The sequence below is a fragment of the Strix aluco genome, chromosome 11, assembly GCF_031877795.1.
Source record: "Strix aluco isolate bStrAlu1 chromosome 11, bStrAlu1.hap1, whole genome shotgun sequence".
In the NCBI taxonomy this organism is placed as follows: domain Eukaryota; kingdom Metazoa; phylum Chordata; class Aves; order Strigiformes; family Strigidae; genus Strix; species Strix aluco.
This window is the reverse complement of record NC_133941.1, coordinates 24,482,888-24,510,338: the sequence shown is the minus strand read 5'-3', so window position 1 is coordinate 24,510,338 and position 27,451 is coordinate 24,482,888. Positions and strand designations below refer to the sequence as shown.

The 27,451-nt window shown below is 44.7% G+C and overlaps 1 protein-coding gene across 3 annotated transcripts in view; it reads left to right on the top strand.

Moving 5' to 3' along the window:
- The window catches only part of SUSD3 (sushi domain containing 3), a 35,701-nt gene extending 8,250 nt beyond the window's left edge, over positions 1-27,451 (top strand). For 2 of the 3 annotated variants that reach the window (XM_074836758.1, XM_074836759.1), the window contains exons 2-5: positions 11,636-11,824; positions 13,344-13,491; positions 16,384-16,551; positions 27,059-27,451. In XM_074836758.1, the coding sequence (XP_074692859.1) occupies positions 11,636-11,824; positions 13,344-13,491; positions 16,384-16,551; positions 27,059-27,272 (719 nt within the window). In that variant the 3' untranslated portion in view covers positions 27,273-27,451. Of the gene's footprint in view, positions 1-8,387; positions 8,419-11,635; positions 11,825-13,343; positions 13,492-16,383; positions 16,552-27,058 lie in introns of those variants that run through there. The other variant, XM_074836760.1, reaches the window with a different exon arrangement.

The window sequence follows — 27,451 nt, the reverse complement described above, 5'->3', positions numbered from 1 at the left end:
ATGAATGTGTAGCCATCAAGTACCAAGCATTTCTGGTCCACCTAAAATTTCATGTTGGGGGTGAATTTTCTAATGCCTGAAGCAGCTTTTGGCCAGCTCTGGACCCTTCCCGCTCAGGCATTTTTCAGTCAAGGCAGCATCGGTGCGATGCCCACCTCACTGCCCCCCACCAGCAGGGATTTCTGCCACCCACAGAGGTTGAGCTCAGCCTGGCAAATGTCACGCAGAAGCAAGAGGCCACCACCTGCATCACCAGGGGACATCTGCTCTTATCTCGACGTTCATTACCCCAAGCATGTTTGCACGCTGCTGTACCCGAACCAGGCCAAGCAGTTGCTGCAGGCAGATAGCCTGGAGCTGTGGCTGGCTGCACAGGGGCCAGCCGCACGCTCACCTCTAGCACCCAGGTTAGTGGTGAGCAGTGGGAGCGTGTCAGGGTGCGGGCGACAGATGCACGGGGATGCTGCCCGCCTTCTGGGGGGCTCTTGCAGAAGGGGTCCCCAAAGGGTGGCCGAGCAGGTGGCAGGGCACAAGCAGCAGCCTCTGCCCTGTTGAACTGTCCGGTAGGGCATTCTTCATCCTTCCTCCATCTATGGCTCCGAACAGATACGTGCTTTCCCTGTGGAAATAGGTGTGAGGTTTTCTTTTGGCTTCTCCAGTGGCCAGTTTTTCAGTGAGGTGCAAACTGAATAGACTATTGAACACCATGTTAAAAGCAGGAGATGCCTGATGTTGCCAGGGGCATCGTATTCAGACTCATTTTTCCATCAGGTGTGTTCAAATAATAATTTTCTGGCCTTTACCCTTTAATTTCAAAGGTTCCTACCTTAGCTCTGCCCAGTTCATCTGTGCAGCCCACTGTGGGTCACCAGAAGCACCAGTGATTTATATATTGAATCTGTAGATCCAGAGCTTAATGGACAACATTGCTGCTGGTTTCTCTCTATTTTAGTTTCCTCATCTGCAAGAAGCAGTAAAATATGAATCTTGCTCAGTTTACCAAAGGTCTATTAAAATGTTTAATTTTGGCGACAAAATGATATTTATCACGGGAAGCCAGAAAATGTTGGATTTGTTATTAGATGGTGTTCTGGTTAAATATAAAATTGATCCACTTAGGTGTAAAAAAAACCTGTCTGCTCTACAGAAGAAAAGCTGAAGGGTTTTGCAGAGATCCTTAGAGGTGCTAAACCATTTTGTAGGTGAAAAGCCACAGAGCTGAAGCTTTTCTGACAGCGAGCCCTTTTCTTGGGCCCGTTGATAGGATGAGTGCTGATAAGGTATTTGTATTAGAACTGGCCAGACAAGATGGTTTTGACATTTTTCTTCTTTCTACGTTTTAAAGGGAACAAAAGCAAGATAGTGGATTCTGTCAGAGCATCCCCTTTCAGACAAAAGGGGCAAGTTTTCCAATTCAAGTTCCTACAAGCGAGCACCTGCATCCTCCTCTAGACCCCGGAAATGCCCCTCATCATCTCTGTGAGAAGGGAGAGTGCTGAAATAGTTTTGCTCTCAGAAGTGGTTGTTGGTTCTGTCTCACCTCAGGCTTTGTACGAGCACGGAGAAGGGCTCGCCAAAGACAGACTGCTAGTAAAACTTGTCTGTTTTCCTCTTGCTGCCTGACCTGTGTTAGCAAGGTGCTAAATATTGAGTTGGATGCTGAACTCTGGATTTCCCAGAACCATTGGCCTTCTGTAGCGTATTTGTTTAACTTTTATTTCATTTGTGGTGATTGTTTTCTTGCAGTTATTGTGGTGATGAAAAATGCTTTGAGCATTGGTCTGAGATAATCTCTTATCTCACCTACGGACAACGGAGAATTTTAACATTTCTGGTCATCATAGTTTCCATTGGAAAATGAACAGGGTCTGGTTAATGGAGCCCCTGTATCGCTTTGCACCATCTGCAGAAACGTTACAGCTGGCTGCACTGGTTTAACGAATGAGAGGTTATTCATGAGCACTGGGGAAAAATAATGATGAAAGTTGAAAATACAAACCTACAGACTTCACCAGCCTGATGTTTCATGAAGGACACTTCCACCAGCAAGAATGTGCCTCTCAACCTGGCTGAGGACAGAGGGGGGCCTGGCAGCAGAGGGAAGGTGAGGGGATGCTCCTAGTCTTTGTTATTCCCTGGAGAGAAGGAAAATTATATAGAAGCAGATTCCTGACCTGCAGATTTCAAATTCAGAGTTGACCTGATGGATTCATTTGTCTTGTTTTACGTTTCTGACATCCCTGATTCTGCTTGGCTTTCCCTAAAGACGGGGTGACAAATCCTGGGGTGACAGTCGCATCTTGCTTTGGATTTGAACCTCTGCAGAGACTGTGGATGTAGAGATGCATGGGGGAGGCTGAGGACCATCTGTAGAAGACTGCAGTATTGTGTAACTAGTTACTTCTGTTCTTCTTGTGAATACGGATGCTTATTATGCAAGAAGCAGTGCTAACAGACTTTGGAGGCAAGCAGAACAAGGGCTGGAACCCTCACTACCTGGTGAGGATGGCGTGCTAAGACTCAGCGCTCTGGAGCGGTGGATTTTGGTTGCATCCTGGTGAGACCACCTGCCCATCGGGTTTATCTGCTCCACGACATTCGATACATTCAGTCTCAGCTGAAGTGCAGGTGAAAAGTTCATTTCAAGTTATTCCTCTTAATTTTATTGTCCTTAGGATCTTTGTTTTAGAAATTAGGCCACAAACTCTGCATTGTGCAAATATGTAATTTATTTATTATCTTCTTTAGAATGACAAAGAGGGGAGACCATCAGCAATATTAGCTCCATTCACTAAACAATCAGTCACAGAAGCAACTGTTGGCATCACTTCCATGGTAATTTTTAATTGGGAACAGGCAGAATTCTGATGTGCTCCGTAGTGGAAAGATAGATAGATAGACAGACAGACAGCTAGAGATAGAAATAAATTTTTTTTTTTTTTAATTTGATATGAAAGTAATGGTCAGGAGATAAATAGATGACTACTTCTAATTTACTTTAGGTTTAACAGAGCCTTCCTGTTCTCAAAAGTTGCACTATTATTAACTTTTCAGAAGTGTCGTGACCTATTTTTTCAATTCTGTTGGTAAACAGACTAATAAAGCACAGAAAACCCATCTGTTCTTGCTTTACTGGGGACTTCATCAAATACCTCATTTTTCATTTAGTTCTTATTTCTCATTTAATTGTTCCCACACAAAGAGAAATACTCAGTATTGCCCTTGTTGCTAGATCCAGATGAGAATAACCTGACTTTGATGTAAACTGGCAAAACAAATCAATCGTGGAGATGGCAGTACGGTGACTGGAACAAATCCTCTCTTAAAAAAATAACATAAAAGACATGAATAAGAATAATTCTACACCAATCCTGCACATTTTTTATGTTTGAAATAGGAGTGGATTGCGCATGTTGTCAATAAACCCTAATCTAGAATTTGGATGATACGTAGCTTTGGATTTTACATGGATTAAAACTGCTTGCAGCCTTCTACTATCAGAGAGTCATAGAACGGTTTGGGTTGGAAGGGACCTTAAAGATCATCTAATTCCAACCCCCCTGCCATGGGTAGGGACACCTTCCACTAGCCCAGGTTGCCCAAAGCCCCATCCAACCCGGCCTTGAACCCTTCCAGGGAGGGGGCAGCCACAGCTTCTCTGGGCAACCTGTGCCAGTATCTCACCACCCTCACAGGGAAGAATTTCTTCCTTAGATCTGATCTAAATCTGCCCTCCTTCAGTTTAAAACCATTATCCCTTGTCCTATCACTACATGCCCTTGTAAAAAGTCCCTCCTCATCTTTCCTGCAGCCCCTTTAAGTCCTGGGAGGCCGCTCTAAGGTCTCCCCAGATCCTTCTCTTCTCCAGCTGAATCCCCCCAACTCTCTCAGCCTGTCCTCACAGGGGGGTGCTCCAGCCCCCCCCGAGCATCTTCGTGGCCTCCTCTGGCCCTGCTCGAGCAGGTCTGTCTCCTTCTGATGTTGGTGCCCCCAGAGCTGGACCCAGCACTGCAGGGGGGGTCTCACAAGAGGGGAATAGAGGGGGAGTATCCCCTCCCTCACCCTGCTGGCCACACTTGTCTTGATGAAGACCAGGACATGGTTCACTTTCTGGGCTGCGAGCACACATGGCTGGCTCATAGTCAGTTTTTCATTCACTAATACCCCCAACTCTTTCACCTCAGGGCTGCTGTCAATGCACTCAGCCTGTGTTTGTGCTTGGAATTGCCCTGACCCATGTGCAGGACCTTGTATTTGGCGTTGTTGAACTTCATGAGGTTCACATGGTCCCACCTCTCCAGCCTGTCCAGGTCCCTCTGGATGGCACATCCCATCCCTCCAGCATGTCCACTGCACCACACAGCTTGATGACGTCAGCAAACTTGCTGAGTGAGGCTGCCTTGATCCCACTGTCCGTGTCGCCAACAAAGATGTTAACTAACGCTGGTCTCAACACTGACCCCTGAGGACGCCACTCACCACTGCTGTCTATCAAACCATTGACCACTATTGTTTTAGTGTGACCATCCAGCCTATTCCTTATCCACCGAGTGGTCCATCCGTCAAATCCATGTCTCCAATTTAGAGACAAAGATGTCACGTGGGACAGTGTCAAATGCTTTGCACCAGTCCCTGTAGATGACGTCCGTTGCTCTTCCCTTGTCTACCAATGCTGTAACTCAGTCGTAGAAGGCCACCAAATCCATCAGGCACAATTTGCCCTTAGTGAAGCCATGTTGGCTGTCACCAATCACCTCCCTATTTTCCATGTGCCCTAGCAGAGTTTCCAGGAGGATCTCCTCCATGATCTTGCCAGGCACAGAGGTGAGACAGACTGGCCAGGCTCTGGGCATCTATTACTGGCACCAGCACCAGACTGGTGGGAGAGGGATGGATTGAGGTTCCCCTCTGCTGTCAACTCCAGTTTAAAGCCTCTTCACCAGCCTGGCAAGCCTATGGCTGGAGATGCTCTTCCCCTTCTGACAGATGGGCCCCATCAGCCCCCAGCAGACCAGGTTTCTCAAAGTGCCATGGTCTAGGTAGCCAAACCCCTGGCTGTGGCACCAGTCCTGTAACCAATTGTTGATTTGCCAGAGTCAACTGGCCCTTTCAAACCCCTTCCCTTTGACCAGGAGGACGGATGAAAAAACTACCTGTGCTCCGGTGTCCCGCTGCTCCCAGGGCTCTGTAGTCCTTCTTGATACTGCTCAGACTGCTCCTGGCTGTATCTCTGGTGCCCACGTGAAACAACAGCAGCAGATACCAGTCAGTGGACTGTACGAGGCTCAGCAGTCGCTCAGTAACGTCCCTGATAGAAGCCCCCAGGAAGCAGCACACCTCTCGAGGGAGTGTGTCAGGCTGCAGATTGCTATTTCAGAGAAGAGTTGGCAAGCGTTTAAGTGCTGACTCCTAAATCTTGCTACATCTGGTTCACTACGCTGAGCAGCTCAAAAGCCAGATGAAAGTGCTGGGAGGGAAAAAATAAGAGGCTCGGTATCATAAAGAGAGATGAACCGAGTTTGTCTGCTTCAGATTTGGAGGTAAGAATTTGCAGCAGCGTAGCGCAAGGGTTTCCTTTGGATGTGGAAACCAAGAATTTGATGCTGTCTGATAATTTTTGCTACCTTAGCAGGCATGAAAATACCTTGAAATAGGCTTTGTCATCCTTCATCCACCAAAGGGCACCCTGAGTTGTCAGGGACTGCAGTGGGAATACAGTGCTATGTATTTTCCCATCTGGATGTAGGGACCGCAGCACTACAGGGTGAGTAACCAGCAGCCCCACGTGAAGTGGGTGCAGCCATCCAGCAGCTCTGGATTGCCCAGGGACAGCACCAGAGCCTGCTCCGCCTCAGCCGTGTTAATGAGGTGATTTAAGCCTCGTCCCTGACTTCTCTTCTTGCTGGCTTTACACCAGCTTTGTCTAGTTGGAGGATGAGGCCTAGGAGTGTCCCGAGCATTCAACAGGAGTTGGGGCTGGGCTTCTCCTCACGTATCTGGAAAGGCTGTGTTGGTGAGAGCTGCTGCCCGCCTCATGTTTCAGAGCTGCTTGGCATTTGACACTGTGTTGTTTCTTTCTTTTCTCTGGATGCATTTGCTTCTCAGTTCTACCGTACGTGCACCCTTCCCTGCTCTAAGCCAGGAAGGCTTCTCCTCTGTCTGATAGCAGCTGCTGCCCAAACTCTGCCATGGCCGAACTGAAATCACAGATGTGCTCCTGGCAGAGACCTGGCGCACATGAGGAAGCACACGGGGTGCTGAGATGTGCTCACTTGTCCTGGGGGCTCCCGCCTTGCCCGTGACCCTGAGCGTGGTGAGAAGGAAAGCCATGCTGCCCGAAACATGACCCATGAGACTCAGCCTGGCGTGGGAGCCCCAGCACCCCTCCACGCTGCATAACTACTGCATGTTGTTACTTACGTTGCCAACGGTGTGTTGAAAAATCAGTTTTACCTACAAACAGACCACAGAAAAAGAAATGAGGGAAGTTGTTAGGAGTGAGCCTAAGGTATCTGCTATAACAGAGGGGTGAGCAGAGAGCTCATTTGTGTATGAATGTGTAAACACAGAAACTCGCTTCAAATACCTTCTTTCTCTCCTTCCCTTCTTCTCTCTTAATTGCATGGAAATGCCTTATCAATGGGAGAATAAGCTTTTCTGAAAAAGCATTTCCACGAGTGCTTAATGGTTGCCTGTGAGAATGATCAGAATTTGGGTTCCCTCTTCCACAATTTTAAAATTAATTTTTCAATAGAAACCCAGAATGATGTACAGAGATTGTTTTCATTTGGAAATGCTGAAGTTAGGCAAGACCCAACAAACTGCGTTTCTTTTTTCAGACTATGTGCTCTTACAGATGTCTTCTGTAGGCACCCTCCAGTTTTACTGTGTGCAGTTGTCCAGATGGTTCCCCCCCAGAACTGACCCCGGGGGGCAGCCTCCTGCGCAGCTGCTGTTGCAGTTCTTGCATGGCTCTATCAGACTCCGGAGCATGAAGCTCCCCTGGGCAGCAGCGGCCGAGCCTGGCCCTGCCGGCTGGTCCTTACAGCCTGTGTGTGCAGAGGGCTCTGTTACGGTGCATGTGGTCTGTGCCACGCCTGGACCTCCAAAACCTCCCCCAGGGGAATAACTTGGTAAGGCTGTACCCGTGTGTTGGAAGGCAGACAGGTCTGTAAGAGCTTTCCAGCATCTTGGCTTTAGAGTGACTCTCGGAAACTAGTGAAATAGGTAGGAAAAGTCAAATCGTGCCATTGCTGCCGTGTGCTTTTGTTAGAAAAGGTTGAAGCAGGTCATTACCTGGTGCTACCAAGCAGTAGGAAGTCTCCATAGCTTGCTTCCCGGTGGCTGTGGCACAGCTGGGGACCTTGTTCAGGCTCTGCAGCTTCAAGACCCTGGGTCTCCCCACCTCACTTTTACTGCTGATTGGTGTCATGTTTAACACTAATTTCTCAAAAAGCCGTGGCAGTGTCTGATTTTTATAGTGGGAGGATAAACTCCTCCTGGTAGCCATTTGCTGTTGCGGCCCTTCATGCAATTAATTGCTCGTAAGAGCCCAGCCCTTGCAGGAGTCATGGCCAGCTCTGCGAGACAGCGAAGGCATGGTGGTGGGGAGGGGACTCATGGCAGGGCCACGCGGTTTCACTCACACAAGATGTTTTACTACATCTGCTTTATTTCATATTTCACTTCTAGCTGCTTTTCTTTTGCTTTTTGACACAGTGAGCTCTTCCAAGACCTCTTCTGTGAGGCTGCTGTGGATGTTCAACATTGTGCCTGTGACTTCAAGGACACTAATTTCTAAGGCGTGCTTCTGTAGGAAAATAGGCTTGCAGAAATAATACCAGTATGTTTATTTTCTGCGGGGTTTATAGAACCTAATATTCTCTCTTTCTGGCATCTGGTTATTCCAGCATGTTTTTGGTTGCATTAAATAGTCAACAATAAGCAACGCAAAGGCTTGAGTTAGATGTGTATGGGAATAATGAGGCAAAGTCATGGATTGATCCCTTTCTGCACAAACAGCGAGTGGCAATCTTGGTAACATGCTTTCAGGTAATTATTGCTGTGGTTTAGATAATGTTGGTATATATTTCTGTGATGTATTTGATTTTTAGTCTCTGTTTCTCTATGGAAGGAGCACAGGAAATGTTTAATGGGCAAGCACGCCTAGGTTGCTCTCTTGTTTTTGCTCTCTTATCAGCAAAACATAAATCCATAGCTTGCTGACAATGAAACCATATGGTAACTCTTTCTGACAATTCAGTTTTGCCATACAGATAATCCTGGCTGTGCACGAGAAGAGATATTTTGGATTATTTTGTCTTAATTCTTGCATTACTCTTTATTTTTCAGTGCCTGGAAATTACATATGTGGCTATTTCTGAACCCAGAGGTTTGGGTGGATGAAGAATTTATGGAGTATGCTACACTTCAGTGTCTTTACTTTGAGGACAGTTATTTGTCATATGAAATAATCCGTTTATTTACAATAGCCAGTGCCCTTCTTCTGTGTTGGCAGGTAGTAGCAGCAGATTCAGATACTTTTGGAACACTGAATATCCTCTTAGCGTGAAGCCAAGCTAAAAAATGCGTTTGTATAAATCAGCTCTTGCTTTACAAGAAGCTGCAGAAGTAGCTGCAGGAACTTGAAGGTGTTCAGCTCTTTGTGCCCTGAAGGGAATTGGATGGCTGATGGCTGATGGTCATCTCGGTTCAGTAGATTTAGTCAGATAAACATGCCTGAAGAGTATTCAAAGGATAAGTCTGTATGGAACATCTGCTTATATAAATGTGAGTGTGGAAGTTTACCTAAATAATGATTTTCTGAAGACGGAAGGGTAAAATTAACCTAGTGGAAAAGTGAATGCAACAAGTAACTGCAAAAAAATTATAGATAGTTAATAGCAAAGGATGCTAGAGCTTACAGGAGAGATTTTACAAATGAGTTATTAGAAGAACATTGCTGATGAAAATTAGGGCAAATTTTATCCAGAGATACTAAATCCAAACTTGGATGAAATTCACAAAGTCATACGGCAAAAATCCATCTATGCATTTCAATAAAAGCATTTTTAAAAAGCAAAAAGTAGTGGCACATTCAATGTTTTGACTTTGGTGGGAAGAAATTATGTTGAAAAGCTCTTAGAATCTTAGAAGAAGAAATAGTATTTCTGCTCTGGCCAAATGCAGGTGCATGAAATGCAGTTGCTGAACTTTCAGCTCGGCATCTGTGTAAAGCCATGTCTAGAAGCTTTCAAAAGTTTAGCTCTCATTAGCTGTCATTAAGATGAGCCTCTAGGGTTCCTGCCCCAATTACTTCACACGGGAATGATCCTCTGGGAATGACATAATGCTGTTACAGCCCCGGCCAAAGCAAGGAAATATCCATGGTTTCAAGGGATATTGGCTGTTAGAAATCTTTGTAGTCCTCAAGGGAAGAAAAATATTTTAAAATCCATGGCTGAGGAATAATGCTGACAAGGTCACAAGTGTTCAGAGGTTTTAATCACTCAGCATATACCATCATGGGCAAGGACAGTGCAGGAAAGGGTCAAGAGCACTTGAACCAGCTACAGCTGCACGCATTACTCAGGATGGCCAATGCTGGATTAAATGAAATATGTCTGGAAAGAAAGATTCCAGTGCCAAATGATCTATTCTTTGGAGAGCAGAAGCTGATAATGAGTCCAGGTAAACTAGTAAGTCTACTGAAAGCATCTAAGGAGCGCTGCTGTGGTGGCTAAGCAGATGTACTTTGAATCCAGTTTGGCTCTGAATTACTTTTCTGTATCTTGGGCAGCTACAAGTGTCACCAATGTGAACTCTATGTATGTGATCCAGTATCTAAAAATAGTCTTGAAAGTGTAAAATGCAAAAAGGTAGATATTTTGCAGCTTAGGACAATGGTTTTGCATGGTAAGTCTCTGGGTGATTATGGTAAAAAGAAAAGCCTGAACTTGTAAGGCTCCTCTGGAGTGAGGAGGAAGGCTGTGCCATGCACACGCCCCATGTGTTCCAGTAATGGGATTTGGGAGGGAAGCACAAGGGATGAAGGGAAACAACCCTCTAGAAAATACTTGCTCTCATTGAGACGAATTGCTGCCACAGTAAGAGACTGGAAGAAGTGGCAAAACAAACAGAAATAATCTGCATGGAATTAAAACAGGCATGTTCTTAAAAACTGGTCCTCAGTACATATTTACTTAGTAGATCAGACCAGTAATTGTCACTGTGGCTTTTGTTTGGTCTTTTGCTGAGATTTCTTTGTGTTTGTTTTCCAGGGGGCTGGGGTTTTTAAGAGCGTAAATTGAAGATAGGTAGTAAGCCTGTCTGCTGGGGTTTGATCACAGGAGCTTAACAATAATTAATGACTGGGGGGAGTTTTAGTATTAAAAATAAAATAGATTTGCTATCAACATGTGATTCTGTCAAGGTGTTCTCAAGGAGGCTATTAAAACTCTACATTTCATTTGCTTGTAATTGTGGGAAACATTATCCCCCTTTTAATTTTTTTTAATGACATCATAGTGCTTGCAACTCTGGTCTTGCAACTGCAACGCAGTTGCCTCTGAGTCTGCTGAAGTCATTTGGAAATCCTGTGAAAGACAGGGAACTTGGGCTCTGATGTAGAAGCAGTTCTGGTATTTAGTAAATGTTAAAAAAAAAAAAAAAAAAAAATTAAAACAGTTTCCAGATTCTGTCAGTGCACATGTACAAAACCAGAAAATTTATTTATTGTTGTTATCTTTGAAGTGTATCTGGATGTCATATGTTGTCTTAATGACCAATCATTAAAATTTGTGTTTAAAATGAGTGTGAAACAAGGAGTGTTGTGACAATAAAACTCAATGTATAAAGTTAGTGGCTGACATTAGGTGGCCAAGTGAACAGCTCCATGACTCAAAGAACAGCTGTATGAACAACAGAGAAATAGAAAAAGCTGAATACACAAAAATGTACTAAAAATAAATGATGTACTACAAAGCAGAGTTTGTCACTTGAAAATGGAGATAAGATGAATGTACTTGTGCTGTATCTGTATGTGTCTCTCTGTCCCCTCCCTGTGGCTTTCGAACCCACTGGCTCATGTCAGCCAAGGCCAACAGAGGTGCAGTGCTCTTGAACGATAGGAAGTTTCTGTAGGATCATGAGAAGATGCTACCAAGTAGACTGAAACGCTGAAATATGTGATCAGTCCATTAGATCATGGAAAGTTTGCATGGGGGAGGATGTGTTACGAATACTCCCAGCATGGAAGATGCCAGCCTGAGTACTTAATTAAACACACAGAGTCCAACAAGACAGGACTCTGTAGGAGACCATGCCGCTCACAGAATAACTCTTTTTTTTTTTTTTAAATGTTTAATATGTATCAGTCTAAGCAGATAATGTTGCAACAGGAGTAAAACCCCTCTTCGCGCTGGGGGTCGGGGCAGTGGAGCTGTTGAATGTCACGGAAGGGGGTTTGGCCTTGGGCTGGTACTTGGCAGAGCAGTCAGCATTGCCCACCCCGAGGTCTGTTACTTGTTTTGACTGTTAACTTGGACTGATTTACGATCTGATCGCAATAAAATTTAAGTGGACCTTTGCTTTTGGCTCTGGCGCTGCATTGTCTTGCTTTGGTTTTGTTCTGCAGGGCAGTGCAGCCGCATCTTCCCTCCCCGGCTTGGCACGCTACAGGTCATTCATGGCAATGGCACAGCCGTGGGGACAGTGATAACATTCCAGTGCTCTGCCGAGCACCAGCTGGAGGGACCGGGCATCATCACCTGCATTTGGAAAGGGAACAGTACCCAGTGGACAGCCGGAGTGCCCTCCTGCAAGCGTAAGGTCCTTTCCAAACTGTTCCCGGTCCTTTTGGGCTTCATTGTGTTTATTCTGCCCTGCCTATCTCCTACAATGCTAGGATTAATTCTAGACATCTGTGCAAGGAAAAAGACAAACTCAATTTCCTTCAAAGTTGCCCCCACCGACTGTAATTGCGTTCCATATGTGTTCTGACATCATTCATTATCATGACACAGCAAAGACTCTGTCAGGTTTATGCCTGATCTCATGTCACCGACTCCAGTAGTGTTGCACCCAGAGTAACTGGCTCTGTAGCTACAAGCTGTACCCTTCTTTAGAAAAGGTACAGATATGACCAAGTACTGTGCAAACCTATTTTCAAACCCTCTCATCTCCTGGCTTTCTTTTCTGAAGATACTTGTGCTGTAAAAGAATCACAAGTTGTTGCCTGTGCAGCAAAAAGGATTTTGCTGTAAAAGGAACACAGGTTGTTGCCTGTGGGCAGCCACATGGGAAAGTTACTGTAATGACAAATAGTGTTTGAATGGCAACAACATTAACTGCCTTTCATGCTGTATTCCTTCTTATTTATTATAAGGTTGTTAGTAATTTGACTAGAAGTCAAACATGGTACCTCTGAGCTTTGAGAATCTCAGTCCGTGTCTCAGACCTTGTATAATTTTAAATAATCAGTAGATGGATGGCTCTTTTAGACACTTACCACTCTCTCACAAACTCAGCTATTCTTATCTCTCATTTGAGAGATTCCAATAAAGAAAAATGAGAGAAATCCTTCCCTCCAGAAGCTGCAGAAGTATGACACTCTGTGTGGAGCTCAGCTGAACCATTTCTGATGCTGGTTATCTTAGTGCTGGAAGAACTAGATGAGTTTTGAAGCAAGACATGCTCAGTGCTCCAAATGAGCTGGTAAAGATCTGCCTTAGCTGTGCCACGCCACATTACCACTCCTCCGTTTGTCTGGATGATTCACTTCCAGCATCAGGTCACTGTGAACACTCAGCCCTGTATATACTGTCCCTTCTACCCTGCATCCCTCCCCAAACAGAGAAAGACCTGTTGTTTGCTGCCTGACAAGTAGGATGTAATTATATGGAACTGTCCTCACTCTAAAGGGCTTCTTTAAACCCATTTATCCCTGTCAGTATTCATTTTTGCAGCTCCAGTCCTTGTTAACAATCACTTATAAGAGTCTGCTAGCTCATCTGCATTTGATATGTCGACAAAGTTGTGCTTTTTAGCTACTGGAGTGCTAAAGGCATTGTGTTTAATTAATTGCAGTGGTGAAAGACTTGTGAACAATTCATTAGTATCTTATAAACAGGAGATTTTTAAATAGCCCAATTTGAGTCTTGTGTAGCTCTAAGCTGAAGCCAAGATGCTCTGGTAACTTGATGCATACTAACTTGAAAGTCCTCACTGAGCTATTATTGGCAGAAGTGTGAAGCAGGTAAGCTTCAGCATGGTTTAATGCAAATGTGAAAGATAAATTCATGGGTTGACCTTAGAAACATGCTTCTGTGTTTGCTTTGCTGCAGCCATATCAAAATATGAGACTTTTGGATTTAAGGTCGCAGTGATTGCCTCCATTGTGAGCTGTGCCGTCATCCTGCTGATGTCCATGGCTTTTTTAACTTGTTGTCTTATCAAGTGTGTGAAGAAAAGTGAAAGGAGGAGGACTCAAAGGTATGTCAAGAAAAGATTTTTAAAACTGGCCTAAGACTGTACGTCATATGGAGCCCATTTCTGTGATAGCAGAGAGCTTCAAAGGACTTGAAGCTCGCAACATGTTAGTGACTTAAAATCCTTAACTTGTAGGTCGGGCTTTAGGCATAGAAGGACATGAAATTCAAGAGTATTTAGGCACCTGATGTATGTTAATATCAGATGATCTCAGCAGGCCTGGGCAGATCTGGATTTACCCAGGATTATGCAGATGAACATACAGGTCTTATTTGCTGGCCCAATCTTTCTCTCCTTGAATTATTGAAGATTATTTAAGTTTTCCCTTCTTCTCTCTGTCTTCCTTTTTTTTTCCTTTTCTTTCCTTGAACACTGCTAGGAAAATTAATCTACCCATGTCAAAACCATGAAAGCCCTCACTGTCTGCAAAGCATACTTAAAGCTGTCGCAGTGCAGATCTGGAAGGCTGTAGGGTTTTGTCTTCTGGCTTGAAGCGCAAGTCAGCGGGCAGGATTATGAACAGGCGTGGCAAGAAGTAAAATTTACCAGTCCATTATAAAAACTCAGTGTGAAGGGTGGCTGCATGGCCACACCTGGCTGTACACTAAAGCCGAGCCACTGCTGTTCATGAGAGTGTCCATCCAAAGTCACCTGCCTTTCCCCAGGCCCCTCTTCTCCACTTCCCTCTCACTTCTCCAGCTCATTGTTCCCACTGCTGCAGGTAGCTCAGTGGGGTGGCTGCACCCCGTCCCGCTGATGCCTGCTGTGCAGGCAGTAAGCTGCACTTCAGGTTTATTTTAAGCCTCTTCTTGCTTCAAATAAGTGTTTGGAGTGAGGCAGAGCAGCGGCGGAGTAAAGGGAGACTGGAGAGGACACAAGTGAAGGTCTCTCTGCTCCGAGCTGTGTTTTATCTACGTGGGAACCAGCTTAGGGGGGAAATTTTGAAATCTGATTGTACCCAAAATACAGATTTTCTATTTCCCTTGAGAGGATTTTGTGAGGAAAAAAAAAAAAAAAGTCTTTGGTGTCATTCATAATACTAGGTTTTCACAGATAGCATGAAATAAATTTTGAAATGAAAGGGTTGATTGGCATTTTTGGAATTGCCGCTTTTCTTTTTGGTAAGACTATTTGTATCAAAGTCCTTGTTTTTCATTTATTTTAAATGAAGTTTTGTCAAAATTAGCTGTTCACATGACTTTGATGACTTGATATTTTTCTCTTACAAAAGAAAAGCCCTTCACACCGGACATTTTGACCTAGTTCTGTCATCAGGACATAAAATGATCCACTTTGCTGGGAGCTTCTTGGTTCCATGCTGCCCTCTGTCCTCCCTTCACTGCCTCCTGAAGGAGCTGCTGCAGCCCAGCCTGGCCACAGCTGAGCCCTGGACCTGGGGGGGAAACCTGGGGGCACTATAGACGTTGTGTGGCTTGGCCCCACTGTCAGAAAGCCACTGAGATGATGTAGAAACTGTCCACGTCACGTGAGAAGGAGTAATGCATCCCTGTGGGAAACTTCCTCAACCCGCAGCCCGTGCTACAGGCTGCCAGATGCAGTGTAGCTTCTGTTTTGTCGATGTAGTTGGAAAACGTGGATCAACTTTTGGATGCAAAAAGCATTCATTTGAAGACAAGCTGCAGGCTTGACAACTTAATACAAAATGAGGATAGTTGGTAGGGGATTAGTTAAATAAGTGTCTCTTAGACCATCCCTGAAAGAAAAGGTAGTCTTTACCATGGAGTAGGGAGGATGTCCTCATCTTGCCTTTAGCTTTGAGTCTGCCTGTCTACTTTCTTTGGTCTCTCTTAATTGGTCTAATAGAAGAAATCACGTCTCTCTACAAACCTGTCTTGCAAGGTGTCTGTTTGATGATCTTTGAAGTACCATCTTGTGTGTTATCCTTGCATTTGGAGAGAAAAAGGACAAAGGCTGTTGAAAATCCTGACATAACTTCGCCTCCTCCCAGACCTTGTCCCGCTGCGTGAGTGCAGCTGCCATTTTCTTTGGTAGGAGCAGGGTTACATCTTGAGAGGACAGAAATGACACCAAAATCAGCATTGCCAGCCCTCACAATTTAATCTTGTCCCATCAGCTAGTGTGAATGTCTGTGATTATGTGAATCGTAGACTTCCTTTAAAAACAAGAAAAGAAATTGTGATTATTTTTTTTTTGCCCCAGAGTTGTAGAAAGCAGCATGAAAAGCACCTTGAGCGTTTCCAAAAGGAAATCCTGAAGACAACCAAATAAGCTCTGCTCTTAATTAAGGCAACATTACCTGTCTCCTCCATTTTTAAGTCAATTTATCTTTTCAACCTGCCTGGTGATTTTTGAACCCTTAGGAATGGCAGTGCTGCAAAAATTCACAGAAAATGCTTCTTTTTCTGAAATAATTTATTCCATAAAATGGGGATGGTCTGTAGTCTTTTCACATACGACAGGATCTGGCCTGACCTGTGTCACTGATGAAGGTCCATGAGAACAGTGACACAACATCATGCCTTACATGACTGTCCCTATTACCTGGAGTCTCAGAATCCTCTCAATCAAATTGACATAATTACTGGGTTGTTGTTTCTTTGAACTATCCACAGGTGCTCATAAGAAAATGGCTCTTTTTTGTTTGTTTCTTTGCTTGCTTTTTAAGGAGTGCTGGATAATACTTAAAATAACGCTATTTCACAGAATAATATTTATGCTGTGTTTACAACATAATATATTTACAGAATACTATATATTTACAGAATAATATATATGGAAATTTGGCTTACACTTGAAGTTCAGCATGTGTTTAAGTGCTGTCTTCAGTAAACCTGGATTTAGGTGGTCAGATAAAAGCTCAGATATGAAGCTATTTATCACAGTAATGTATTTTACCCCTTGCTTTATTCACAGAGATATGCAGCTGTGGTACCAGCTCAGAACGGAAGAACTAGAGCACATGCAAGCTGCTTACTTTGGTGTTAAGGGAAGAAACAACAACAACAACAATAAGAAACTCAGGAATAAATCTGTATTTGATGATGTGACTAACATGGCATATGATAACCAAGGCTTCTACAGGTAAGGCTATTAAAATACAGTGGCTTGCAATGAGTTTGTTGAACACATTTTAGAAAGAGGATTCCTCAAAAATGCATTTTAAAGGGATGCCCGTGAAGAGGATGTGATGCCAGAGGATAGTCAGGGCTTGTCCTTGAATTTACCTGTCTTGTGGGGAATTAATGTTGCCAGAAGGTGAGACAGCAGAGAAGCTGAGCCTGACCTCCCTCCTTACAGCTCCTTTCATCTATCCCCAGCAGTGCCTGGTTAAGCCTGTCTGCAGGAAAGGTTGCACCAGATTAACTGGAGAGAGGTTTTTAATTGGCTTTGTTAAATTGATGCTAAATGGCAGCAGGAAAGTCACTACTCTGTATTGGTTAGTGGTATCAAGGTGCCAGCTTGCCTAAGAGCCTTAGGAGAGGAGGCAGCCAGGGACAACTGGGGCTGTGGTATGGCTCAAGGTGAGCGTCGAGTACGATCATTTAGCCCTTGGTGACTGCAAAAGCTCTCTTGAGAAATATCATTTTTTTATCGGGGTGTGCAGGGCAAACACGATGGGATCCTCACCCGCAAGGCAGTGTGAATGCCCACAGTGAAATAAAGTGCATCACAGGCCGTGGATGGGTGGCTGGTGGGCAGAGGTATTGTTTGTGTCAGTTCAAAATCATCTCTGGAAGTGTCCAGATGTGTTATGGCTGGCTGTGTTGTTGCTAACAAAAGAAAACCAGAAAATGAGTGTGTTACATCCTAATGCTGGCTTGCTATTACCATTCATATAAACACACGTCACTGTGTCTTTTATATCCTCCGGGTTCTGCTTCGTTGTCATGTACGATAATATATAGCACAATCCTTGTTTGCTTTGAATTCAGTGCTCACTTGTACAGCTTTTATGTACAGCAGTATCTATGATTTGTAGTGGTTACCTGCAGAAAGCAATTTTATGCAGATTATAAACCTACTTCCATGTCACAGTGCAGCTGGAAATCATATTCAAATAGAGCACTTGCACAAAAGTCTGATGGCTGCTTAATCAACTCCTAGCTTTGGGTGATTTCAGAAAGATGTATAAACCTAATTAAATGCTGATTATAACCTAAACAGTTTTTAGAAGACTCGGGATGCAATTTTTAATTTTGGTTAATGTTTTGAATAAGTGTAATCTGCTTTTAAAATAACATGGGTAAACTTATAAAGGGCTGTAAACAGAGGTTAGTGCTCTGCTGGAGTCTCGCTCCTTCTGGGTTCTTATCTGCACCACTCCACAGAGCAGAAGCTGCTGTATTATGTTTACCAAATTCTCTACACCTTTTCTTGACTGAAAGTAGCAGGGAATATACAGTTCCTCCAGATAAGCAGCTTCTCTGGGGCCAGAAATCAACAAGTTTATTATTTCATTAGAAAACTGGAGAATGTGTAAACTGCAGTGGGGAATTGCAGAGGACAGGAGGAGGAAAGCCTCTGAACTCTTTTTTTGCTGTGTAGAACAATACCCGTGCTGTGTTAAATACTGGTGCACATACCCACCTCCTGATGCATGAGGTCCACTGTTAATCAAGGTGTACTGTATTTCCACCATGCGAGGTGATATGATCCTGGCTAATCACTAGCCAGAGCAAAAATCAGCTAGGAGAGCAGGTGTATTAGTCTGTGCACCCCAGAGCCAAGAGTCTGCCGCTTCACACAAGGAGAACGGGCACTGCTTCTAATCAGAGATGGAAATGGTATTGAAGCTGACAGACTCTGAATAAATCTGTCTTGGAATTGCTCTAGGAACAGGTGTGACCCTTCATCAATTTGTACCTTGTCCCTTTCTTCACTCAAATAAGATCTGTTTGATCAAGGTTAGTAAAAGATGCTGATTTCTACTGTTTAATTCTGCTAAATGGATCTGTGTGCAGGATGCGGTGTGGGAATTCTAACGTCTTTCATGCCAATTCTTGAAGACGACAAATGATCCGTCAGCTTTGTGTTTCATTTGCAAGACTTACTTTTTGTGTGTAGAAAATCAGGCTAAGTTTCATCATCCTGTGCACATCCAGCTTATTGGGAACAGCAGGACAGTGCAGCAAATCCCCGGGGAGGTGCAAACAAGAAGCTGGCTTGTGCTGGGAAGGCCAGCATGAAGGGACATGTTCACTACCTGGGTGATGTCTGTGGTACCTGTCTCTGTTTACCATGAAGTGGATGTGTTGGCAGCCTACGCTTGGAAGAAATCTCTAACTGTGTTGGTGTTGCTCTAGTGGTGAGGCTGTTACAGCGTTGATTGTCTGAGGAAATAAATAAAGGCATGTGGCGTGGTTGGAAAAAAGCAGCAAAACTGAGGGCAAGCAAGCCCAAAGGAAAGAGTCTGTATATTGGTGCGTGCATGTGAACCTAAGTGTGTGTCCGTGGTCACAAACAAGCCAAAAGATAACTTAACCAAGGCTTCTCAAGGAAGGTTCAGACTTGACGTTAGGAAGCATTTCCTTACCAAGAGGGTGGTCAAACCCTGGAATGGGCTTCCTGGAGAGGTGGTCAATGCCCCAGGGCTGTCAGTGTTTAGGAGGCATTTGGACAATGCCCTTAATTTGCTTTTAAGTTTTAGTCAGCACGGAAGTGGTCAGACAGTTGGACTAGATGATGGTTGTAGGTCCCTTCCAACTGAACTATTCTATTCTATTCTATTCTATTCTATTCTATTCTATTCTATTCTATTCTATTCTATTCTATTCTATTCTATTCTATTCTATTCTATTCCTGTGTTAACGTTTCAGACATTTGGAGGAATTCATGCAAGGCATCACTAGACCTCTGAGCAAATCAGAAATCCTACTTTGGTTTTCTAATAAGGAACTGTCCTGCGAAGCACGGGAGGCTGATCATTTTCTCCCTGCCCTTTTCAGGGCTGTGGTACACATTGTCCTCTGTGATACAGCCACGGGAAGTGGCTCTGCAACCCACTTAGAAGGGGAAGGCTGAGACATGAGTGGTGCCTGTCTGAGAAAGGAGTGGGCGGAGGCTTGGCAATTTAAGTTGTTTTTACGATAGCATTTCCTTTTCTTAAAGAAAACTGTTCTGCTGCTTCTTCATGTAACATATGAAGTATCTGGAAGAGTGATAACTCCTCCACCCTTGAAGAAGACCCTCTTGAGTATATCTTAGCCTATTTTTGCCTAGAAAAGGATGTAGGTCATGCTGCTTTTCAGACTTAATTGAAATAGATTTAGAGATTAACGTTTTGATTCACCACTTTAGGGATCAAAAATACTGTAAGAACAAATAAAATAAAAAGCCAACTTTTTTCAGGTAAGCCAATATAATATAAAATAAAACAGCAATTCTTTCAGACAGGTAAGATATTTGTTATGGTTTACAGAGTAATTTAGGATTAAAAAACTATCACCTGTTAAAGCAGTGCCTTCGTATGCTGCTGAGATAATTTTGGCTGTAACGAGGTGACATAATGTGGATGCAGAATGCTGATGGACAGAAGTTATAAATAATGTAGAAGCCCAGCTGTTGGACGGTAGAGACTCCAGTGTGCTGTTCTGGACCTGTCTGCCATGAAATAAGATCTTTTTCCCCTTGTGTTTGAAGCATGGAACAAAGGTGAGGAGTATATAGTTCTGCAGGGAAATGTTGAATTTTAGTGGCAACTACTCTAATTATAGTGAGCCCCATTCTGGCTTCTTGGCTGCTTGAACAAATTGCTTTAAAATGCTGAGAAATGTGTCTACAAATACCTGGGATCATTAACCACAGAATGCAGTTACTGTTGATGCCACCTCTTCAATTTGGATGTAAGGAACCCCAATGACAATAAAAATACCAATTTTTAGCAGAAAGTCTTATATGCAGGAGCTGCAAGCATTTACAGCACATTTGCTCTTTTATAATATTTGAAGAGCTAACTAATGTTGAGCAGGGAAAGACAAGTTACAAGTCATGGGGCCGCTGGGAGGGACGTGTTTTCCCCAGTGTTGCTTCTCAGAAGTTTAGAGCAGAGATAGCAGGTTGCTGCGGGATGCAGAGGTTTGAGACAGATTAGCTGAAGAAAAGGGTCTGCCATCTATGGGAGGGAGATTAGCTGCTGCTCTGGGCCACGTAGTTAGAGGAGAACAATGTGCATGAACCTCCAAAACAGCTCCCCAGGAGGACTGCTAGGCAGAGACAGGGCGTGTCGACAGGGGGATATATTGGGAATAGCTCTCACAGCCTGACTGCAGCATGTATCAGGAGAAAAGCCTAAAATCAGTACATTATATTCTGCTCTCTTTAACATTTGAAGATTTAAAAGTCTTCCCAGTTCTGCATGAGAATGAAACCAGGACTGTTGGCATCGTTCATCCAAAGTGAGAGAGCTGCCAAAAGCAGCGGAGAGCACCGCATCTGCTTGGGCTTAGACAGGCACTGTGGGTCCTGCTGGGGAGAGCCCTGAGCGCTGGGGGCATTTGGCATTCCGGAGGAACTTGCTTTTGAAACACTATGTCTGAAATGGGTATGTTCCTGAGCAGGGTATGTTATTTTTGCATCAGTTATTTTCTGACAAAGACTGACCCTGCAGTGATCCTTCTCTGGAATACTTGCTTTGGCAATCTCCACCCGAGGTGAGCCGTCCTCTTCCATCCCCAGCAAACAGCCATGGGGGAGAGCTTGGACTTGGCCAGCTACCTGAGCAGGCAGGTTGTCCTCTGCCCCGTGGCAGGCACAGGGTAAAATATCAGTAAAGAGAAGCTTAATGACCAGCTGTCCTTCCTCTGTGCCAGCTACTGGTAACGTTTGAGAGATGGAGGTGAATGTCAGTAAGAGATGATAGGAGGCAGCTGGTATGGAGAAGAGCAGGCACACCCTCAGGTGGGCACGGGGGTGTGCTCACCCGCTGCCCTGGCTCAGCTGTAGCTCTTCCCTGGGGGAGTGGTTGGTACAGGTGGGTTGAGGCAAGTTTGGCCATGGGATCCCCTGCCTGGAGTAAGGTGAACAAACTCCAGCGGCTTGCTTGTGGTTCCCAAACTGGAATAGCAGCCTCCTCTTTTCCATTAAGCAGTCCTAGCCATGCCTCTAGGAGAAATCATAAAAATATGCACAATCTAGCGTAACCGTTGTGAGAGCAAACAGCAAACCCTTTTTGGCATGCAGAGACATTAAAGAACTGGGCACTCCACTGTTTGAGCCCTAGCATATTTATACAGCAGCATGCACTGAAAGATAGCTGTCCCAGGAGAAGTACAGACAACTAGTAATAAGAAGGAGCTGAGAGAGCTCTTTTCAGTTTACATCAACTTCCTAATTATGGTAAGAAATAGCCCCACCTAGGGAAGCCTCTATTTTCTTTGCTTTTTCAGCACAACAGTCCTGTAACCTATCCTGGAATAGATGCTCCCTTGACTCAGGGATGTGCTGTTATTTTGCAAGGGAGAATTGATGGTCCAATGTTTTCCACACTCAGGGAGAACTGAATTTAGCTGTACACTAACTCCCCTTCACCCTCCGTCAGCTAAGACAACAACCAGAAAGAAACTAGTCCAGGTCAAAAATACATCTAAAGAGCAGCAAAGAAATTTGGTGATTTTTTTCCCCTGGTGTGGAAGCATTTGGAAGAAGTTGTGCGTTCCAAATTTGGACTGTTTTGAGGTGAATTATTTTACACAGCTCTAGGCCAAGTTATGAAACATTCTCTGTGAAGTAGCTGATCTGACTGCAGGAGTGAGTTAAATGGAAAAGCCCGTGTCTCGGTAGGTTTAAAGTCCTCCTTTCAGGTATCCACTACAGCTGGAGCATATTATCACGAAGTAAAAATCTCTTCTGCAGAGAAACAGGCTAGTATATTCTATTCTCTCACAGAAGATATTTTTAGTACCTGAAATTTTTGTACCGGAGCCTTTTCTGACTACAAGATGCATTACCAGTGTACCTGGCAAAAAGCAAGTAAGGACAATCCAACAACAAAGGTGTCCAAGTGAAAAGGTTTTGCAAAAAAAACCAAAGCCAGCATGCTTTTAGGAAAGGCAACTCGGTGTTTTCAGTCAGTCAAGAACTGATATGCAAGGCTGGTGAAATTAGCTCATAGCTTTGACCTCCATGGTAAAATGAAATGTGATTTCTTTTTCTCTTTGATTTAGTGGCTCTAATGGTTGAAGTTACCCCTTCCTTGTGTAAGGGGTTGCAAGGAAGGTACAAACCAGAAACTCATGTCACTCTAAAAAATGTTCATGTCTGCCCAGGCTTGCTGAGGAGCATGGCTGTAAGCCAAAGACCTCCTAGAACTATGGGCAGGGTGGGATGGGACACTTGGCCACATTCCTACCTTGCCCTCTGCCCCCTTGAGGGCACTTTCCCAGCTGCTTTTCCCCTCTGAACACCTAAGCAGAAGAGATTAAAAAGCTGAAGGAACTGAAGGAAGCGGGATAGTGTGGTGTAGATTTACCACAGTGAAAGGGGACAACTCTTGAAGAAATACCCATGTGTAGAGACAGGCTGCTGCAAAGCTTGATGGAAAACATAAGTAGAACAAGAAAAACCCACCAGGACACCTAGAATGACTGCCAGAAGATGCATCAGTGGGAGAATTAAGGGGGCACAACATCTTCTACAGCAGTGACTTAGTGGAAGACTGTTAGAGGTCCTGGGGAAACCTGGGTGCTTTTAAAGGTCAGCAGCCTCACCAGAGAGCTGGACCCTTCACTCCCTCCCAAAGATCCATGCATTTTCTTTTATGATCGGCCTGGCTGTCAGGAATTGCTCTTGTTTGACTGAAAGCTCGGGCATGTGGAGCTGGGGCATGTGGAGCTCAGCCCTGCTGGCTCCTGCCACCCAAGGCTGTGGTACACCCCAGGCTGTGGTACACACGCCCAAGGCTGTGGTACGCCCAAGGCTGTGGTACACCCAAGGCTGTGGTACACACACCCAAGGCTGTGGTACACGTGCGGGGTCGGTTGCGCAGGTACTTGAATGTCTGTGCAGGTGTGAATGTGCCCCCCCGCCCTGGCTCAGCTGCAAGGTTTAAATTGCAGAGAGTCACCAGAGGGCTGTTCCCAGGGCTGCAGGAAGAGGTGTAGGACTGATCATCACTGTGGTGTTTAATGCTTTGCTACATAAAGAATCCAGTGAAATGGCTGCAAAGAGCAAATGACCGGTTTGACTCAGTTGTACGTAATTAATACAGTTCCCTACACATGCAGTGTTTGATTGTGTGGCACTTAGGACCAGAGGGGAGGAGATGCAGCACAGGAGAGGGGCAGATTTCCTTTTCAAGCTTTTACATAGATTGCCCCACACTGCAAGTTGTGCCACCTTGGGCTTCTCTATTCATGGAGGGTTTTTCCCCTCTAGTTTGTTATTACTGCTCTCTGCATTCCCCATCGCCAACATTCAGAGACTAAAATCTTCCAGTACCTTTTGACACGCATGTTTCAAAGAAAGATCAGGCAGGGGAAGTGAGCTGTGGTTTCATCTGGGGGCCCTGTCACAAAGGGTAGGATAGCTGGCTGCTAAATTATACCGATTTCTGAATTTCAATCTTAATTATCATCACAACGAGTATGGAGGGTGTGTGCACAGCAACATGTGCTTTCAGTAAAGCTGCTATTATTGTTTTCATAATGTTTCCATGATTACCCCAGGGTCTTGTACAAAGTCACCAGACATACAGCAACAAAAAAATCCCCTCCAGTATAAAAATCTCTTTTCAGAGCCAGTGCCAGCGCCGGGCAGCATTGTGGCAGCCCCACTGCTCTGAGTTCTCACGCTTCTTAACAGTCCTGTTAACAGCGGTTTCCCCTCTAGCCAGGAACAGCTCTCAAGTCACACAAAGCAAAATTCTTCTGAATCCTCTAAAACCCACTGACAAATGCTATGGTGGCTGTTCTTCTCCCCACAAGGGAGCTCTGACTTTATCTGTCAAATAAAGTCTGTCCTTGTCAAATATATTCTGCATCTAGCTAGGCTGTTCAGCACCTTGCATCCTTGGGTGGATTTGCATTTCCAGATAAGAGTACAGGGCGGTCTTCTAATCCTCTTACCGTGATGTTCTGAAGTAGCCCAGCTGGAAACTGGATTTAAGGTAAGTTGAAGCACTTGAAAAAAACTCAGAAGTACAGAGCTCCCAGGATGAGAATGCAAACCAAAGGCCTCGTCTGATAGCCAAGCATGCAGAGGAGAGCCCACTGCATGCACGTTTATCTGTCCCTTGTCGACACTGCAGCCCTCTTAATAGCTCTTCTCAGCCTCTGCTTAGGTAGAACTCCACTGACTTCACTGTCCCCCTGATGTCCACAGGGTTTGATGTACTGCAATGAATGGAGGGTGCCTACTGTCACCTCATCCTAGACTTATTTCAGTCAATGGAAGCTTAATAGTTCCTGAAATCGGAAGAGTATAGTTGTCCTCCAAGTACAGTTTGAGCCAGTTTGGCTTTCTGAGGTGGCGGTGGGCTGTGGGTAATAGCAGAGTTTCACAATGCAGAGCTTTATAGGAGAAAATGTCAGAATGGAATGGATTCTGCCCAGGTCAACTATATTTAGTGCACAAAACCAGAATACCTAGATTTGAACTATAATCCTGGCAGGGCTATTTGCAAAGGCTGTGGCTACCCCATGCAAAACTTTATCCCAGTTCTTCTTCCTGTACATGCCCTTTTGATTTATTTTGTAACTACTGACTACCACATCAAGAAGATGGAACCGAGTTCCTCATACTATTAAAAAGAAAAAAAAAAGAGCCCAGTAGCAAGTATCTCGGAAGATTTTCTTTCAGCAGTGACATCTGCAGCATTACTCCATGTAGCCTCTGTTCCCTGATGGCAAGCCACAGGGTGCTCAGGTAGGTGTTCTGGTGTCCAGCACAAAGATACTTGAGGACTTGCTGATGCACCAAGATTAAAAGGCACAGTTAAAACAGTGCAGGTCAATAGAGAATCACAGAATCATCTAGGTTGGAAAGGACCTCGAAGATCATCTAGTCCAACCATTGAATACAAAGTGCGTAAAGTTACCACAGCGTTTTTTTGAGAAGTAGATGAGTTTGTCGTTGTCCAAATTACAGGCGGGTAAATCCTGCTCATCTGAGCACCTCCTTGATGAGTGCATTCTCACTTCGGTGATACAGTGCTTCTCGCATCAAAGGCAGAGGTGTTTGAAGATGCCTTTGCACTACCTGACTGTAACTCATGACCCAATTAGTTTTGTAATGCAGTTTTCCAGTGAAGAGCAAGAGTTATTCTCCTTTACAGGAAAGATGTATCTACCAGCTGTATACCCGATCTGTAGCAGAACAGCAAGAACTCGGTTGTCTGGTTTTATTTTCTGTTATTCTCCTGTGGTTCCTATACGTATGCATGTTTTGTGTATGAGCATTTCTGCTGGCTTTCTGCAACTAATAATTGCAGAATGCAGCTTCTGTTTCCTGAGCTGCTTTTCATGTACAAAAGGGTGAGACCGTGTTGTCCTGGATGTGGGTGTGCAGGCTGCTGCGCTCAGTGGCCAGCACCGACAACTTCAGAGGAAGCTGGAGGAGCCACGTGAGCCAGCTCACCTGCAGTGAATGTGGGGCAAGCAACCTCAGCATCTGCCCCGTGTGCAAGCAGCTGCCGTGGGATAACTGATGGTTTACAAAAGCCCACACACTCAGACTAGAGTAATTTCACACAGACCCAAAAGGGCTGTGTCTTACCTGCTCTGGTTCACAGAGCCGTGTGCTTAAAGCCTGCTGCATCCATCATGCCTCTTGCAGCAGAGTTCAAGAACAATCTGACCCCGTCCCCCCTGTTTTCCTGAACAAGTTGTGTGTCGTTTACTGAGCATCTTTTCAGCAGCTCTGCCATCTCTGTCTGCTGCCGCTGCTGCTCTGCTGATACCATCCACGGCTGGGTTATTTGCCACCTGGGTCAGTAGCCTCTGCTGGCTTACCCCATAGCTGGGCAAACCTTCCTTTCCTGGTGTGGAAAGGTGGGGTGCAGGATGGATCGGTGACCACCAGTGCTGCATACACACGTGGCTGGCAAATCCAGAGTCCCCGCCTGCAGTCCCTTCTGGGAGGGCCAGCCGGTAGCCAGCTCAGGCAGTCAAGGGCTGAGCACAAGCCACTGTGCAACTGCATTGCATTGGCATCACTGGCAGCTCCACAAATAACCCCTCCAACGCCCCTGGGCACAGCTGGCTCTCGTGCTCCCAACAGGGCTCCGCTAACCAAGCAAGGACTTTCCTTCTGCACCAGTCTCGGCATTCAAGTGTTCTTAGTAATGTTCTCCAGATAGCAAAGCATTAAATTGAAGCTGGGGACTCATTTGATGGAAAGCAAACAAATAACATCTGCCCCAACCCCGAATAAAACCAACCTCACAAGTCTTTTCAAGGTCTGCATCAGCTTGTATGGAGACACAATTATTTGCCCCACTGCTGCCAACTGGTTTTAATGCAAGGAGAAGTGAGTGCATATGTTACAGCACAAGCTGTTTGCAAAATGCCTTGATGTGCAAATAAAATGAATCACAAAGTTCTGTATCCTCACCAGAGCAAACGGGCAGAAATAACTTTTTCCTTCATGCTTACAGGTTCCAGGAGGAGTGGACGCGGGACATCATAGCTCCTGGGTGTTGCAAAGACAACGATCATTTGCCTAAGCTAAGCAAGAGCAGTAGTGCAGCCGTGAAACAAGCTGTGCCAGGGCACAACGCTGCGGTACAGACAGTGAATTCGATACATGTCGTTGAAGTCTATGGACATAAGGATAGTTACAACAAACCCAGCTGTCAGCTACCTGGATAGCTGGTGTCTGAAATACAATTGCCCTTCTGGACCAAAATGAAATTTGGATAGAAATATGTGCCTTAAAGACAACGTAGAAAGTTAATTATTCATATGAGTTCGGAAGTTTTCTATGTTCCAAGATGGTTATTTAACAGAAATGCTTCAAGGTCTGATACAAATAAAAACATGAATGGTGA